This window comes from Tiliqua scincoides, chromosome 2 (assembly GCF_035046505.1).
Source record: "Tiliqua scincoides isolate rTilSci1 chromosome 2, rTilSci1.hap2, whole genome shotgun sequence".
Lineage (NCBI taxonomy): Eukaryota > Metazoa > Chordata > Lepidosauria > Squamata > Scincidae > Tiliqua > Tiliqua scincoides.
In genome coordinates, this window is record NC_089822.1 from 153,965,454 (window position 1) to 153,984,170 (window position 18,717).

General features: G+C 44.5%; 1 protein-coding gene across 1 annotated transcript; it reads left to right on the forward strand.

The window, feature by feature from the left end:
* Window positions 1–408: 408 nt before the first annotated feature.
* LOC136640806 (ankyrin repeat domain-containing protein 40-like) lies at window positions 409–18,717 on the forward strand. The gene is made up of 5 exons (XM_066616146.1): window positions 409–584; window positions 8,939–9,087; window positions 11,892–12,368; window positions 13,851–14,026; window positions 16,675–18,717. The coding sequence occupies exons 1-5, from the start codon at window positions 466–468 to the stop codon at window positions 16,813–16,815; spliced, it is 1,062 nt and encodes a 353-aa protein (XP_066472243.1). The 5' UTR covers window positions 409–465; the 3' UTR covers window positions 16,816–18,717.

Sequence of the window (18,717 nt, forward strand, 5' to 3'; positions counted from 1 at the left end):
AGTCTTAGTGAACACAACGGGCTTGCTTCTGAGTAAGGCAAAGAGCAGCCTTTTCAAACAGCTGTAGTTATGGGTGGACATAAAAGCCCCAGCAAGAAAGCCGCTCCAGAAGTGGTCCTCGTGTACAGGTGTTGTTGGAAGGGATGCTGGGCTGGACCATCTCCTGGCTGCCCACGGTTGCCAAGGAAACGGGCTCAGCATCACTAAGGCGAGCGTGCACTGGACAAGGCCTCTCTGCCCCCATCTGCATCTTGCACGGAATGTTGGGACAAGAGAGGCCCCTGAGAGGGAGGGCGACACTCTGCTGGCACCGGCTCGGGAGCTGCCTGCACGTCGGAACCGGAGGCTGCAGCCTGGTGTGTCACCGAGAACAGAGTCCCGCACGCAGACGACAGCAGGGCGCTCCGCCGCCGCCCCAGCCCAGCCGGAGGGTGTGCGAGGAGGGCCGGCCACGGCCACGGGGGGATGAGCGGCCACTTGGAGGAGCGGCTCAGGGAAGCGGCGGCTCGAGGCGACCTCCAGGAGGTGCAGGCGCTGCTCCACGCCGGCGCGGAGGTGAACGCGCCCAACGAAGTCGATGGCTGGTAAGAAGCGCTCGCCCGCCTCTCCTCTCCTCTCCTCTCTCCGCGGGGCTCTCGGGGGCGGCTGCAGCAACCACTCCGCGCCCCCCCCCCGTCGCTTCAAACCCGCTAAGTGCCATTGGAGCTGCTGCTGCTGGGGGAGTCTGCGGCTTAGGCTGCAGAGCTCTCCACACTTACCTGGGAGTAAGCCCCACTGCGTGTAATGGAACTTGCTTCTAAGTAGCCATGCATAGGATTGGGCTCGAAGGCTGTAATCCTCTCCACACTTACCTGGGAGTAAGCCCCATTGCCTGTAATGGAACTTACTTCTAAGTAGACATGCATAGGATTGGGCTCTTAACCCTTTCTCTGCTCTCATTAAAATGCATCTCTCTCCGCCCCGGGGTTTCAGTGGGGCTGTTGAAACTTAAAAGCTTGTTGGTTCTAGAGACATCTGGCTTATAAAGCCAACTTTTAGGCCAATAAAGGTGGAATGAATGAATGAATAAAGCCAACTGGAACATCACACCTATGTTTTTGCTTTGGTTTCCTGGGTCTGCCATAATAACAGGTTCTAATAACAATGCACGTTACTGTATTTTATATAATGTTTTGGTTTTCCAGTATGGTATTGAAAATGCTACAGTCCTGCAAGGCAGATCACTGTTATTCCTCTCCTGATGCTGCAGATATTTAACCTACATGCTGCTCAGGAGATCTGTGGCTGGGATGATTGGGATGGCTGAAGTGGATCAGAGCAGCAGTGCTGGTCCCCAGCAGGGTGGTGTAGGATGGGGAGGGGGATTTCAATTTGGGAAGTGGTACAAGGAGAAAATGTCAAATGCCTCCTGCCCCAGCATCACTGCTCTGATCCTGTGCTTTAAAGTAGAAAGCACTGTGCATTTGGAGATCCAATCATAGATCTCCTGCTTAACATGTACTTTGGCCCTTGGCTGTTCTGCTATGTCAGCTCAAAGATCAGAAGACAGATGACAAAATCATATAATCCTAGCTTTCTCTCAGAGTATCAAGCACAGTTTTCTTCTGATCTAAGTTTGTGTATGATCACAGGAATTGCTGCTGATGTTGGGGAAAATCAGAAACTCCCTGTTATATAGTAACAAGCAATTATTTGAAGATGCCTGTGTGGGGATAGTTTCCATACTGCAGCACTTTAAAATTCCTTGGGTGTTATCATATGAACATGTATATGACACTCAAATTGAGTCACACCACTGGTTTGTCTGGCCCAGGACTGATCTTACTCTGATTGGCAGAAGCTCTCCAGGAACTCAGGCAGGATCTTGGGCAGCACTGCCTAGGCTGAACTTCTGGAGACTGAACTTGGGACTTTCTGCATGCAAAATATGCCACTGAGCTATGGCCCTTCCCTCAGTTATCACTTCAGTTGAGAACAAGACTTTGTAAGAAGAAAGTCTACATGAAGACCTTTGAATTGTTGTATAAGTGATAGCATGCACCCATCTTAGCTCAGATGGCGTAGGACCCATAAAATGGCTGCTGAAAAGGATTAACTTTTTATTAGAAAATTTCACATTTACAAACAGAAGAATGACTGAGTAGAAAATATGAGATCCCGAAACATGGTTACATACATTGAAAGAATATTGGTGATCACAACCACAGAGCATTCAGGTCTGGTATGCAAGTCCGTTTCAAGGGATTACAAGTGGTGGGTTTAGAGTCCGTAAATCACTAAGTCCAGGGCTGGAGAGTGGGATGTGCCCAATCTCACCTTGCAAGTGGTCAGCTGTGTCAGGCCAGGCTTCTTCCACTGATGGCAGCCTCCGGTTGTGGATCCTGGGTCCTCTGTGGGTGGTCTCCACGGTCATCACTGGCATGTCTGGCTTCTGGATGGGTTTGTTCTAGGTATGCATTACAGCAATGGGGCACAAATCAGAGCATATATGCCACAGAGACCAAATGTTTACACCTGTGCACCAAGCAAAAATGGATTAACACCTAGGCCGGTTGGCGCATAGGAGTTGGCAGATGGTCCCAAAATGATTAGAGTACCAAACTGATTAGGTATGCATTGAGTTCTGGCTGATATATTGTGCAAATTGATTGATTTGGTTAGTAGGTTGCAGCAGTGAGACCCCAACTTTTTGGGAAACATCCTTGCAAGAAACCAGGGTTGGGAAATACATCCTGTCAAAAAGTGTTTCCTGTAAGGGGAACCCTGCTTCCTTGGTTGAAAACCAGAGGTGCAGAACATGGGGAAGAACTCCCCTGTGGAAGTTGGAGTGGAGAACCATATGAAATGGGTTCCTGACCTCAGGAAGTTTCCTGACCTCAGAGGGACAAAGCCTTTCACTTTCCTTGTAGAGCAGCCCTCTGTAGAGTCAGCATGTGCATCAACGATACCTGGAGGCTGGACAAATGGCTAATCTGCTCTTCCCAGGAGTCTGACTCAGGGTTTGGGCACTACCACAAACCTTTGAAATGTTTCTTTGTAATATTAAACTTGACAGTGTGTTGGGTCATAGCTTCATGGCGAATCTTCTTTTGCCCAGCTCCAGGGCTAAAGGCACCTCAGACATCCAACTGCATCTTCCATTTGGGGGATAGCAGGTGGTGGTGGGCTTCCTGACAGGCTTGGAATTTCATTGCCTGCCAAAGATAAAGTGTTGCTCAAAGAGGAAAATGAGTCCAAGAATGTTTTTGACAAATGAGATTGGCACCTAGTGGACAAAAAGATACAACAAGCATTAGAACACCAACTCACTGTTGAGCAGAAATGAAGCAGAACTAAGCATTGCAGAGAGGCTTCTTCCAAGTGCATACACACTCCCAAAGAACCCATAACACAGGCCTACAAAACTGAGGATCGGAAAAGTTTTTCCCAAGCTTTATGGTGCTTTGATATGAATTTGGGGTGCCGATTCCAAAAATGGCATCCGTTTTGCCCTATCACATCTAGTTTTGGAGATATAGTATAGCCTCATTAGTTAATGGTTCAAGCAGCTTCCTCGTGAGGAAGCCATGGTGTAGGCTTCCTCATGAGGCAGCTGCTTGAAACATTCACTGAAGAGGCTATGCCGTGTCTCCAAAACTAGACATGCTAGGGCAAATCAGATGCCATTTTTGGAATCAGCACCCCAAATATACCCAGGAATTGGTCTAACGTTTAAGGAAGCAAAATGTGTGTTGGCCTGTGTAATCTGTGCCATGAGATGTGAAATGGGGCTCATCCCTCCAGATGATGATGTCAGGTCTGATGTAGCCACAGAATGGACCAAAACATGGCAGGCATAATGCTTCTGTGGTGTCATATCCCCCTCACCTACAAGGAAAGCTGTGGGTCTAGGGTTGACTCTGTGGTGTAGTGGCTCTCTGTGAGTTCAGCAAATGGGACACTGGCTACCTCTTACTTCCTTCTTGCAGCCTTATTCTTCCTACGGCATATCTTGCAGAACATGTTGCTGTAGTTTACGACGGAATAGATCAATAATTCTGCAAAGACAAGTTGAAGGACTGTGTGAACTGATGTGAGAATGCAAAGAAACAGGAGGACTTTCTGCTTGCTGTGAGGTCTCTGACTAGGAGAAGGGCTGCTCGCTAGTCCATATTTCTTTCTTTGTTGAGTGCCTGGTTATAGGGCCACGAGCCTGTTACACAAAACACTGAGGATGAGTGGGGAGGTAGGGTATCTGATCTTCATTTCTTTTGAATTCATATGTTATTTTTCAGTTACAGACTGCCACACACATTCTGCTGCTGCTTGATTCTTAGGGGATTCCCCAGATTTGGGAGCTATGGGGGAGGTTTTCTCAAGGAGGCTTCCTTTCATGTAGGAATAGTACGTACCTTTGGGTGGTGGCAGTGTGAGCTACCTTTTCCCTGTTCACTCTCAGTTAAAAGGGTGAAAGAGAGAGATAGTCACTGACTGCTAGATGCTCCATATGCTAGGCTCTTCTCCATTCTCTTACATGTGTGAACAGTCCTAGGGTCTGACTTTAGTAGTTCTGGCAACCCTCCTTCATGGTCTTCAGGTCTAGGCAAAAGCTAGGTCTTTCAATTAGGAGAAAACATTGGTGAACAGGTTCAATCCTAATTCCTTGGGTGAAGCATTGATAGACCCTGCAGGGAGACCCCTAAGTCAGACCAGGACACATCTTTCCTCCCACACTGAGGCTTTTCCCTTACCCAAGAGTGGTAAACCAACCTGAAACCCCAGATGGTGAAGAGAAACAGAAATAAGAGCTGCTCCAGCCCTGCAACCAAGTCACAGTAAGGTATGTCCATCACAAGCACAAACACGATGCTGCCTTGCAACCAAAGAGCAAGAGCTGCTCTGGCAGTTTCTGAACCCAACGTAGACTTTCCTTGGGAAAAAACTCTGACCTCATAAAGAGCTTAGCCCTGATTCGCTCAGGGAAACTTTGTGATGAAAACACAGCAGACTTCACAATTAACCAGGAGCATCACGTCATAGCTATCATCTCCACCCTGTTAGCTCTTCCCAAAGCACACTCTCTGTAGATTTTATTCACCTGTCAACAGGTGGGAGTAAGAGCACAGGTGGCAAGGAGGAATTTTTCTCACATGCTCCACAGTGCACCAGAAACACAGTGGTGGCGGCGGCCCAGGATTTTACACTCTCCATAGCTCTAACACATTAATGGCCCAATCCTATCCTTGGCTGGCCTGCAAGGTGCAGTGGTGCTGACACAGCCTCTGCTGCATCCTGTGGGCCATCTGGGGCTTGGGCAGCAATAGAGAAGTACAGGAATTTTTTGCTTTCCTTCTGTGCCACTCCCTGGTCCCCAATAGGCCTACTTGGATCTATGCCAGGTTTTTTAATGGTATAAATCCAGTATTGGTCTGAGAGGGCATGTTGGGCTATTGGAAAAAAAGTATAGAAATAAATACTTATGTAAATAATTGTCTATAACAGGGGTGTCCAAACCTTCTAGCAGAGGGTCACATCATCTCTCTGACACTGTTGGGGACCAAGAAAAAAAGAATTAATTTACATTTCAAATTTGAATAAATTTACACAAATTTACATAAATGAATATATTAGAGAGGGAACTTATATGAATGAATGACGGTCTTGCAATAGCTCAATGCCTATAAAAGGCCTTGCACAAAGCAAAGCCAGCCTTTCCTTCGCTGCTGCATTACAGACGTGAAACAGCAAGCAGTGGCAGGAGCCCTTGGCCAACAGCTCATGCTAGAGATAAAATAGTCACCCTCACACTGAGAGCAGTTGCGTTGGGCCCGCTAGAAGTCAAACAGTCACCCTCATGCTGAGAGCAGTTGCATCAGGCCAGTGCGGGCTCCAGCAAGTCTCTGGAGGGCCAGAGGCTTATTGGAGATGGGGATTCCTGTGGGCTGGCTTGGGTGTTCCTGAGGGTCGCGAATGGCCCCTGGGCCAGTGTTTGGGTACCCCTGGTCTATAAGATCAATAATAATTCACTCCTTAGTGAATGTGCACTCTGTGGTAACCCTGCTTTTGTTGATATACCATGTTCAAAATGGGCCTCAGAGCAGCTTAGATGGGGGGAAGGGCTGCATTTGTATTAGTTGCATTTTACAAGAAGTTACTTGTGTTGCATTTGTATTAGTTGGAGAGCAGGGCCCATGAGAGGGGGGTGCAGGGAGTAATTAGTACCCAGGCCCAGGGTCCAAAAGGGACCCATGAACCAAAGTAGAGAGCCAAAACATTTCCTAGGATCTTACATTTTCTCACCAAGGCCATGAGAAGGAGGGTGCAGGGGATACATCGTACCAGGACCCAAGGTCAAAAAGGGGCCTTTTTGGCCTGGGAGCCAATGGAGGGAAGCTGGAAATTTCCAGGGATCTCGGGAAATGTTTGTATATATTGTGTGAGGACTAGCGTTCACATTTTTGGGTAGACCCACATAGTTTTTATATATTGTGATCTGTATAAATTATGATCCAGTGATCCTATGAAATTATGATCCAACAGAAAAGGGAAAGGGCCCAAAAAACTTTTGTACCACCTGATAAAAGGTACAAAACTTTTGTACCACCTGATAAAATTCCTCCCAGAGGCTCTGGCAGGCAGTGTGACACTGGGTAAAGTCTGACACCCCAGAATAAGACTGCCATGCCCTTCAACAGATGGAAGGAGCTTTAAAGAATTTCTCACCTCTTACAGCCTGATCCAGTGCTGCCATATTGCTGGTGCTACGGCTGCAGCACCAATGCTGAGTGTAGCAAATGTGCTGTAAGGCATGTTTGTGCCGCTCAGGGAGTAAAGCAAGCGCCAGTGGGGAGACCTATGCTGCCCTGTTTGCGCTGCAGTGGGAGCCCTGGACACCCGCAGAGAGCAGTAAGTGCCGAGTGGTGCTGGGGCATGGGGAGGTTGGCAGGAAGGAGTGGGGGAAGCGTTCTTGGGCAGAGGGAGGGTGGAATGCAGGAGGGACAGGCCTGGGGGGATCTGGCGGACACCACCTCCTCCGACTCCTATTCCGTGTCAGGCTTGATAGCCCAACATGGGGCTTTTTTGTGCCAGTGAAATAACTGGTGCTGACTCGAGAAGCCCCACTGAGGAGATTGGGGCTTTACCGAGGGTAAGAGGCGAATGTCCCCTTACTCCAAGACCTCCAGGCTGCTCAGCTTCAGCGCAGGATGCAGTGGTGGGCATTTGGTGCCACTGCTCCTGTGCTGGATAGGCTGTTAGCCTCTGACATGTCACATGGTTGTTTTTTTTAAGTTTATTTCCAAAAGTTTCAGGAGAGTTTTCATTAAGAATTGAAACATGGGAGCTTCTCTATGCTCCCATTTAAGTCCAGGAATTTGGCAACACAGTCATTCGGTTTTGGAAACAGAAATTGTCATTGTTTTCACATCAGTGCTGCATTAACAATGCTTCAGCATCAGGAGGATGTCAGAGATGATAAAGCTGCCCACTCTGGCTGCCCAGACAGTTACTGGCTGCATTTCCACTAATTTGCTTTTAAAAGTTCATCAGGGTCATTGTGAAGCTGGCAGCTCTCTTTGTCCATGTATGCCAGGCTCAGTATTGCAGACAGCAATCCTAACTCCTAAGCATGAGGTTTGTGGTATAAAAAGCAGGCAGCTTGTGTTCCGCTGCAAACTGGAGGTGATATGTGTGACAAAGTCCCATAGGCATGTAGCCATTTGCTCAACACAGAAGTTATCTCCTTCTTGGTCCTGATGCTCTTACACCTCCTTATTGTTCACAAGCCCAAAGAGTTATTGTGGTGTCTTAGAAAAATAGCCCAATGTGGATGAAATCTTTTGCTAGACAGCTAGTCATCGGGGGGGGGGGGGGAATGCTTTGACAGAAGTTGCCCATGGAGTATACACTCATTCCACTGCTGATCTAAGAAACTGGTTTGCATGTTCTTTGTTCAAAATCTTTTAAAACCTGTTTGAGCAGAGATGATAGTGGAACAAAATGCGTGTACACATCCAGGGCATTGAATGAACCCAGGGCAATGATGTTTTTGACTTTCTGTCAGGGTCCCCCTGACTTACCTGGGGAAATAGGCTTGCAGGGCAAGAGGGGGGCTCCAGGCAAGGAGGAGACCGGCCCCAAAGCTAGCTGCAGGAAGAGTACTGGCCAGGAGAGTGGGGGAGCATCAGACCCCACCCTTTTAGCCATCCCAAGCAGGAAGGGGTAGGGCCTGGAGAGGACAGTCAGCCTTTTAGCCCTCTCATGGAGGAAGGGCGGGGCTTGGAGGGGCTGTCATGAGCATAAAGCCCAGCTGGGCCAAGAATGAGGGTAGTTGGGGTCAGGCAGCTGGAGGGAACAGAACTTGGCCTGCCTATGAACCAGGACTCACGGGGAGTCCAGAGGCCCCAGAAGTTGGGGAGAAGGGCCTAGGTGAGGCAACCCCCTTTCCCCACACTCTCTGCTGAGGCCCCAGTGGCTGGGTCATTGCTTGGGGAGACAGAACCACCAGTGCCCCACCACTGCCTCTTGCAAGTCAGAGGGTCCTTCACAATCCAGGACCTCACACCTTCTTAAAAGTTGTAATCTGTTTCCAGCCTGTGTTGTGTGAATGCTGAAAACTTAATAAGCACAGTTTGACTGTGCAGTCAGGTTTGGTCTGTTGATCCACAACAGAAAATGACCCAAGCCTGACCACACGGATTTCACTCTTGCATATTGATTCCCCTTCTTGAGTTGATTTTGGAATGTACAAAAGGATCCAATTTATGTTGATGAAGCAAATGCCCTGGATGTCTTGATACCAGCTTGGTTTGTCCAGGGTGGAAAGTGAATGCAGTAGCTGTGATTATTGCTGTCTCATCTCTGACAAACATTCACCAGTTTAGTACAAAACTGTTATTTTCATTGTATTGACCCTAGATATTTGTGAATGCTTTGTAGCCAATATATTTCTCTCACACAGGACATGTTTGCATTGGGCTTGCAAACGGAACCACATCCAAGTGGTTGCTTATCTGTTGGATGCTGGAGCTGATAAGGAGATTGCCACATCTGCAGGCGAGCTAGCAGTGCAATTAACTTCAAAGAAAGAAATCAGGAAGATTATGGGAGGTATATTTGATATCTATAATTGGTCTTTCTAAAACATGGACTTTTAATATAATTCATTAGATGAAGCAATTTTCCTCTTTGGCAGAGCCATGTAGTATCAGTCTTACATCCCACATCAAGATTTAATCATGTGTAGTCCCAGTTATTTCATTGAGGTTCCCAGTGGAAGAATGCTACGGGGTTAACATCTGATATTATTCTCCTTTTATTCCAAAGCTCCCAGGCATAAGTTACAAATGTCCTACTTATAATTGTGCTTGGTAGGGGATTTTAAGCTAGTGCCGCTGTGAAAACATCAACAAAACAGACCAAACAAGGGAAGCTGCTTGGAGATATCCTGAGCAGCTCAAGAACTTTGAAAGTAATGACCCCTTGCTGTGGCAATGGGGGAAAAGTAACAGCTCAATTGCAGTGGATAACATTGAAAGTCTGGAGATTCCTGGGAGCAGAAGGGAGGGAGAGGCAGAAGGAAGCTGTCAGTGTGGCCAAGGCTGATCAGGCACAGGGAGAGTTGAGAAATTGCAAGGTGCAGAGTAACATTAATACAATATGAAAAAGTGGACCCTAAATGGAGGTGACTCCAGAATAACACAGAACAGCCACTTTTTACCACTACTAAGTAGGAAAAGAGGGAGGGGGTAAAGCTGTTTGATCAAAGCCCCATACAGTTGCCATCGACTCTCTTTAAAAGACAAACACAGAGAAAATCTTACAGTTTAAGGTAGTGGTTCCCAACATTTTTTCACTTGCATACCCCTTGGCAGCCCATTTCCATAAATGGTACCCCTCTTATTTGCAAATTATTTGTAATGAATATATAGTTGCTGTTATTTCAACTATTTTTCCATATCTGCTAATTAATACATGATGACCAGAAACTACCAGTTGATGGGGCTTTTGCTGCCAGCTAGCTGCCTTCCTTCCTGCCTTGCCAGACCCATGAGGCATTCTAATACAGGCCTGCCTTTTTCTGCCATTATTCAGTTTTTTTTCAAGTACCCCTAAAGGTCCTGGGAAGTATCCCAGGTTGGGAACCACTGGTCTAAGGGCACAATCCTATCCCCTGTGAGCCCGTAACACATAGTGCTACTGATAGCGTGTGCTCTGTATCGGGGAGAGGTGACCAGACAGCCCAGGAAAGGTAAGTAAAAATCTTTGTTGCTTACCTCCCTATAGGCTGCCTGGTCTCCAAAGGGTCTCCTCAGACCTTTGTCAGCTATTTAGCTGGTGTAAGTCCAAGGAGACTTGGGGTGGTTCAGGGCAGGGAAAGGGTGATAGGATCTGGATGTGTGTGTGTGTGTGTGTGTGTGTGTGTGTGGCTGCTGAGATCCTCCCCCTCCTGCCCCCGAACTGCCCTGTTTGGTGGCCTGCTTCCTGCACAAAATGGCTCTGCTCTTCTGTCATAAATCCACCTGTTCCAGCAGAATGTCTGCAAGCCACCGTAGTGCGCCTGGGGCTTCCAGCCATTGCCAGTGTGCAATTCAGCAGTGCAGTTTTTGTGCCATCAGTCTGGGACTTGAGGTCTCAGTTTGCAAGAACCATCACTGTAAGTTCCAGCTAAAATTGGGCTGCCTATCTTATATTTTAATTATGATTATTGTTACTGAAAATTAATCTCAAAGGACAGGGCTGTATTAACCCATGGCTGAGCCCCTAGGCTTTCAGGTATTTTGGGCCCCCTCTGGAACTTTAATCTTTCACCCCACTACAGCTGACAGTCTAATTCTGGTATGATAGGTACTAGACCGCAGGACATAGCCCTATATCCATTTATGAGAGTATATATATGGATAAACATATATGTGTATATATTGCTATGGTGCAGAATGTAATGTGCCTTTAACCATTGGAGCCCTAGGGCACAGGTAACAGTGCCTCAGCCAAAAAAAAAAGGACCCCCCTGTGGGACCCCTATGCTTCAGCCTAGTCAGCCCTATGAATAATAGAACCTCATCAAAGGAGCATTCTTATGACAGCAGTTTTCCATGTTGTAATTGCTTTGGACTGTTGGACACCCAAGACTTGTACTTTTACCCACTGACAAGTCTGTGGAATTAGTGAACTATGATAGAGAAGATAATGTTATCAACACTGTCATGTGTGGGAAGCATAACAGAAAGTGGAGAAGAAACACAAGGACCAGATTAAAACAGCAGAACATGGAGAATTAGTGGCATCTACTTCAATAACCAGCCCAGCAAGCACTGTCACTCTGCTTCTAAAAAAAGTACTACACAGTATAGTGTACTGTAAATACTCCCCCTCCCCATATTTTACGACATGTTCTGTGCTGATAATAGTGATGTTGGACTTAAGTACAAACCCCTGAAACTTAATTTGTACTTATTAGGGGAGCTGGTGTATTCAGTATCTTAGGCTATGCACACTTAGCTGAAACTGAATCCCGCTGAACTCAGTGGGACTTCCTTCTCAGTAGATTTGCACAGTAGGCCTTCATGACCCAAGGACCATTCACCTCACTAATTTTAGCCATTAAAATCCATCTTCAGGGATTAAACACCTCTTTCTGAAAGTAGATTAGTATGCTCCTCACTGTATTGGTTGCCTTCTTCTCCTTTATCTTTGTTCCTTATATTATGTGCACATTTTGAAAGATGTTTGCGTTCCTCTTTTAGTAAAAAAAAAAAAAAAAGGTTCTCCCCACCCCAAAAAAGCACTTCATCAAATGAGCTTTAATTCTTCTTATTCTAAACGGCACAATTATACTTGTAATGGTTTACAGGGAGGAAGTGGTTAACAACCTGTACCTTCTTCTTTTTCCCAAACTTCCCATGAAATGGAAGAGGACAATCAAGAAGTGAATGCTTGCAACAGTTGGTCGATGTACCTGACAAATGCCCCATCCTCTTGCACCTCCGATCAGGAAAGGGGCAACATCCCCAATACCTCAGCAGCATCCCAGGACATAGGCATTGCCATCTCTTGCTCACCTGAGGGTGAACCTCACCCTTGTTTATCAGCAACTCATGTTGAAAATGTTTGCGACCCCACTTTGTTGCACAGTGAAATGGAACTCCCAGGGGAAGACCGATGTGATGGGGAACTCGCATCTACCACCAGCACAGGAGCATCAGAACAGACCAAGCCTGAAGTAAACAACTGCCCTGTTTATCTTCCATCTGTGTGTCACAACAGAGCTCCTTTTATGTCCATTGCATCTAGACAACTTGTACCTCAGCAAGCAAGTGGCTCCTATATGGGTACTACACCACCAGTACAGCCTCTGCTTCTCACAGGAACTTTCCCATATAATGTACAAGGTATTGAAGAGTGTCATTTTTCCATTATTGTGCTCTTTATTGCATAGTTGCAGATCAAGGTGTGTCTTAGTACCTGCTGTGCTTCAGAGCTGCTTTCAAGCCATTTTTGTCTGTCCTTTTCTTCAAGAGGCATATCATGATAGGGCTCCATCTGTGTTCTTCACTCCTATATGATGTCATTTTGTTGGTCTAGGGCAGGGGTGCCCAAACCCCAACCCTGGGGCTACTTGCGGCCCTCGAGGACTCCCAATGCAGCCTGCAGGGAGCCCCCCGTTTCCAATGAGCCTCTGGCCCTCTGGAGACTTGCTGGAGCCCGCATTGCAACATGCAACAGCGTGAGGGCGACTGTTTGACCTCTTGCGTGAGCTGTGGGATGAAGGCTTCCTCCACTGCTTGCTGTTTCACATCTGTGATGCAGTAGCTGCAGCAAAGGAAAGGCCAGCCTTGCTTTGTGCAAGACCTTTTATAGGTCTTGAGCTATTGCAAGAACTTCATTGATTCATATAAATTTATCTTTAATATATTCATTTATGTAAGCTTATGTAAATTTATTCAAATTTTAAATGTAAATTAATTATTTTCTTCCCCGGACCCCAACACAGTGTCAGAGAGATGATGTGGCCCTCCTGTCAAAAACTTTGGACACCCCTGCTCTAGGGCATCCCTTGCCTCCATGATGCTTCTGTCATTGCTCCGTCCTTTCCTGTCCCTACAGAGTGTATTCTGAAGCTAGGGCCCCACACTGTACAGTTAGTGTAAGGGGAGGGAAAGTGGGCGGCCTGTCAAAACAGTAACCATAGTAGAGGTGCTTGAAAACAGTGTTATTTACTCAGAAGTAGGCCTAATGTGTTCAGTAAGACTTGGGCTATAATCCTGTCTTACTCACTGGAAACAAACACCCCTAGCTATGGGGAACATAACCTTTTCTGTGCCACATGCTGTTGAGGAAACAATTCAATTTGGTGCTACTTTTACCACAATTTAATAATAAACTTGCAATGTTTGCACCTTTCTAAACATCCAGATTCTCTAAAGGATATTTTAATTAATTTACTTTTATACCCCACCTTTCTCCCCAAAGTGACCTAATTGATGGATTGTTCTACTTTGTTGCCCCTATTTTGACACTTGCAGAGATGAAAGTCATGACAGAATCTTACTGAAATGTGCAGGGCTGAAATATTGTACTTATGTATCTCAGACTACTGATTTCAGTGAGACTGTCAATAATTGCTTATCCTTGATTGTGCCCTGTGAAACTTGTGCAAAAAAAGCCCACACATAAATAACAAAAGACAGCAATTTTAAGAATACTTATTTTGTAGTAAACTTCTTATGAAATTGGTAGGGTAAATATCCAAGGAAGCATAGTTGGATTATTTGTAGTGAAAGATTGTAGTGAAAGTGTCATTTCAGCTTGCCTACACATACGCTATGATCATTTATGATTAAAAATGTGATTTTTCTCACCCAAATGTATAGAATTGGTGCTTAAAGTAAGAGTTCAGAATCCTAAAGAGAGTGACTTCATTGAGATTGAACTGGACAGACAAGAACTGACTTACCAAGATTTGCTCAGAGTGAGCTGCTGTGAATTGGGGGTTAACCCTGAACAAGTAGAGAAGATTAGAAAGCTACCCAATACACTAGTAAGAAAGGTAAGGAGGAACATTTTCTTTTAAGTGTTTAGAAGTTACTTTGGGCAAACTGTGTCCTCATTCATCAGGTAACACAAAACTAGACTTATTAGCCCTTTTATAGAGAATGGACAAATACCAGGGAATGGATATTTGTGTTGGGCATATGCATCTGGACAAATTATATTCAGCTTCCAATTTGATTTCTCAAAATGTCTTAGTTTGCATTTACCTGCTAGACTTCAGTCCCAGTCTAGAGATTTTCATGTGCAGCAGCACTGTACACACACTGCGGTGTGCAAGAATGTACTTCATCAAACAGATAGGGAGGAAGCTTCCTTGCCTTCCAAACTGCTGACAATCTCGAAGCTGGGCCACACTCTTTGTTCATGATTTCCCTCCCTAATGTCATTAGGCACTGTTAAAACACATACATACTGTTAAACTGAGCAGGAGCAAGAAAATGCTTAGTGGAGTTCTGCTTGCACAACAGAGCTCCCTGCCCCACTGCAGCACCTTGTCTCTTAAAAGGCACTTTGGAACAAGGTGTGCTTTGGCAGGAGAGTTAATGCAGTTGGGAGTGGAAAAGCGTTGAAAATTGGGAGTGCCTTCTGCTATTGAAAGGGGTTTTCTGGATCCTGTCTATTATTCTTTTTGGGTTTTCATGGTGCATTCTGTGCCCTTCAGTTCTGCTTTTATTACTACATGCCCTTAAAAATCTGTATTTCCCACTAAATAGTCCAACTCCTAAATCACAATGGAGTTTTGTAAAGAAAAATATGAATTCTAGTTTTTCATTCTATTTAATACTCCGTTGCCTCTCCAAGCAGCTGCTGACTTTTGGGTCACCCAGACTTGCTCTTCCCAAATCTGAGCATGCATTGAATTCCTCTTTGCTTATGCAGATAGTGGGACCCATCTTGTAGGACACATGATCATTTCCCTTTTAGCTTTGGGTAGCAATTATTCTACAGAACATGTTATCTCTCTCTATAATGACTAATATCTTCTCCCTTCTAATTCCTACAGCAAAGATGCACAAAGGCTGTCAGCAGCTATCCCTACATGGTCTGCATTTGTGAGCCTCTCCAGCTTTCTCTGCCTTAGTATGGGAGCCTGCCTGCCAATTCTCAACAGGCAGCACCAGGCTACTCTCAAGTGGCAAGCATAATGTGTGGCATGGCCCTAACCATGCAAATGCAAACCATGCAAATACACAAGGATGGGAAGAGCTGACTGCCTTTCTGTTTGTGTTATCATGACTTTTATTCTCCTGGGCTGGTTTCTCACATCTCCCTTAGATTTATGATCTAGCTCAGTGTTTCCCAAACACTGTGGGTTTGTGAGCCAATTTTTGGTGGATTTCAAAAAGTTTTTGAAACATTGAAAAACACTTTGCAAACACCATTGCCCAGTTTGCAGAAGAAAATCATTAGCTGGAATGCTAACCTGTCACATGGGGAAATCTTCATGCCTCCAAATTAAAACATCACATCTTCCAATTCCCCCTATTAATTGGTGTGCTGTAAATCACATTTGAACCCCATTTCAGCCTTTTGCCTGGCCTGGAAGTTTCTAAGTGCACACCTTGCTCTCCAGTTCAGCCTTCTGGGTACCCTGGAATGACTAAAGGTGTGGGGGAAAGAGTCCTTGAATTCCATTTCTAGGGGAGAGGCTAGCAAATGCCTACCCATGAACAGTCTCTAGCAGCCTTGGGAGCACGGAACTCTGATCATTAATTTTTTTTTTTTCAGTCAAGCAATTTTTAATATCCTGCTTTTCTCTCTGAGTAATAGGAGCTCTCAAGGCAACAAGTAATACAGTAAAATGCATTATAAGAACAAAATATACAGTGCAATAACAAAATAATTGTAAAATACAGCACAGTATAAAACATTAAAACCATTACAAAATATTTATAAGAGTTATAAAACATTGCATCTTCCTGATGTGTGTGAGTCCATGATGAAAAAGACGCCCAGGCTACATTCAAATATTAGCAGGGAGCACATACCTTTTTTCTCTACAGTGATTAATGCCCAAACTGGAAAATTTTTTTTTGCATTTGATGAGTCCATTTTGAAATAAGTTCCACTAGGTGGCAATGTTTGCTTCATTTTTTAATCTAGTGGGTTGCAATTGTCATTTTTAATAGTGGATCCTGGTGCTAAAAGTTTTGGGAAGCACTGATCTAACTTTTGTGCATTGTTTTTGGGTGTTAGGTTTTGGCTCTTGTCTTTTCCCATAAATAATTAGTCATCTCTAACAATAGCTATGGGTGACAAGCTGTTCAACCAGTAACCTACTGCACTACCATAGAGTTATCAGTGATTTAAAAGTAGGAATTGTATTTGGGTGGAACACAACTCCATTGTCAAAAACTTCTGGTTATGGAGCTCTCTGTATGACATTAGGCTATGACTAGGTTTCTTGGGTGTGGAAGCTATTCCTAAACTTTAGCATGTGGAATGTTATTCCATAACTGAGACACTTGCAGTTCAATCCTATGCATATCTACTGAGATGTAAGTTTTATCAAACTCAGTGGAACTTACTCAGGAAAGTGTACAGGACTATACACTGCAAAGTAGTACAATATTTTACAAACTATTTGAAGATGTATTGTATTGAAGATGGGCCTACTATGAAGAAAAATATTTTCCTCCTTAGGATAAAGATGTCGCTAGACTTCAGGATTTTCAAGAGCTGGAGCTAGTTGTGATGAGAAGCATCAATTCTGCTTTCAGAAACACAGCGACACTGATGGAAAAATCGTGCTTCAACACTAAAGCAGCAAAGTTAACATATTGAAGTTTGTACATTTTCTAGTCTTTGAGCCAAGATGCACACTGATTTTCACAATGTATAAACCTTACGTTCTTGTTAAGGTTAATATTTTAATAGTATACTTTACAAGTGACTTTTATATTTTGATTATTTTCAATTAAGATACAGAATTTTTCTTAATGTTAACTGAAATTTGTTCAGCTGCAGCTAAGTTGTAGAAATACCTCCTGAACAACCCAAGCACTTTAGGGGTCTGCCATTAGTTTTTCTCATAAAGTGAATGAGCATCTGGGAGAAATCCTAGGTCAGAGGTTCTCAAACTGTGGGTTGTGACCCGATTTTGGGTTGGTCGTGAAAAGGTGGGTGATGCCATCTTGGATATTGGCAAAATGAGCTAAGCGATGCCATCTTAGAATCTGGCAGTGGGTGCTGCCATTTTCCAAGCCTACATCAATCCTGCAGAAAGAGAAGCTTCTCTCCTCTGGGTCTAAAAGACCGGCCTGCACAGGTGCAGAAGAGCGAGATAGTGCCTGTTTGATTTCTCCAGTGAGCATGGCTGTATTGGCAGAGCAGAGCCTGTCTCTTGAATTTCAGGTGGGAGTCTGACAATGCCCTTTCCCTTGCCTGGGATGGGCTCTTTTGAAAAGATTCTTGCACAAAGTTTGGGAGGGAGGATTCAGGGCTAAGAAAAGGATCTTCCTCCCATGAAGGATTAACTTGGTGAAAATTTTGATGTGCAGCAAATACACTAGCTGGAAGCAAGCACATCCTTCATGCACACCTCATTACAAGAAGTATATTGAATTTTACAGGTGGAATGCTTGGTAGCAATGGTAGCATGGGACAGAGAATTGGGAAAAGCTGTGTTGGAATTTTTTCTCGTCATTTGAGGTTTGTGAGTTCCTAGGTGAGAACCTGGAAGTAATGTCACTTCCTGCTAAATGACACCACTTCTGGCATTGGCATCACAGTAATGTCACTTCCAGGTTAATGACATCACTTCTGGTGGGTCCTAGACAGATTGTCATCATGAAAAGTGGGTCCCAGTCTAGAACACCTGAGAACCACTGCCCTAGGTTATATCCTAAGTGCTTCTTCCATTTGTGAAAAAGCTTTGTTTGCACTATGTGGGTGTGGAATGACAATGTCTGCAACCCTCCCTTCCCAAAACCTCTGCTTTTGTGTGCAGCAGAGAGAACAGTTGTTTTCCCTGTAGCCACTTGATCACTCAGGCCCTGGCAACTAATCATTTATCCAGCAATGTGATCCTAAGACTATTTAAAAACTGTGTTCTGACTAAAATTGTTAAAGTAGTAATTGCTGAATCCTCTTATAACTATTGTATCTAGTACCTTACATGTTAATTGAAGAATGAGAGCACAGCACAAGAAATATTTTGGTATAGGATGTTTTGTGCCCCTGTGAGCTTTGGTTACACGCCAAAGCTATAAAAACCCCAAAACCCAATGTTCTTATGGTATACAGAAAATACAAAATAAATGTGGGCCAGTTGTAGTTCCAGTGTTACTTTTGTGTAACAGCAACCATTGGTTCTACTGAAAGGCAATTGACCAACAAATTTAAACAAATATTTCCTGTTATTGAATTCTGTTCCATACTGTTGATTTGGAAAAAATATATAAGCAGTGCTGGTAACTAAGAAAACCTATGCATTTAGAAAACTATTTTTATAGTTTTGTAAAGAATTAAGACACTGTGAAAATAGGTGTTATCTGTAATGTGCTAGCTTAAACTACTGAGAACTGTTTCCCAAAGGCAGCTTTACTTTTTGCACTAACTTGTAACAGGATAATGTATCTTTTTAATTAAAAGCTTTGTTTGATTGTTGATCAGCTGTTAGGATGAACACAACTTCACTACAGATGAATTAAAGAATGGTCCTTTGTTTTCCTTACTGAGTCTGTG

Excerpts from the sequence above, each read along its gene's own strand:
- LOC136640806 (XM_066616146.1), top strand. The coding sequence starts at position 466 with ATGAGCGGCCACTTGGAGGAGCGGCTCAGGGAAGCGGCGGCTCGAGGC. Across the intron at positions 585-8,938 it reads CCCAACGAAGTCGATGGCTG|GACATGTTTGCATTGGGCTT; the intron begins GTAAGAAGCGCT and ends TCTCTCACACAG. Across the intron at positions 14,027-16,674 it reads CCAATACACTAGTAAGAAAG|GATAAAGATGTCGCTAGACT; the intron begins GTAAGGAGGAAC and ends TTTCCTCCTTAG.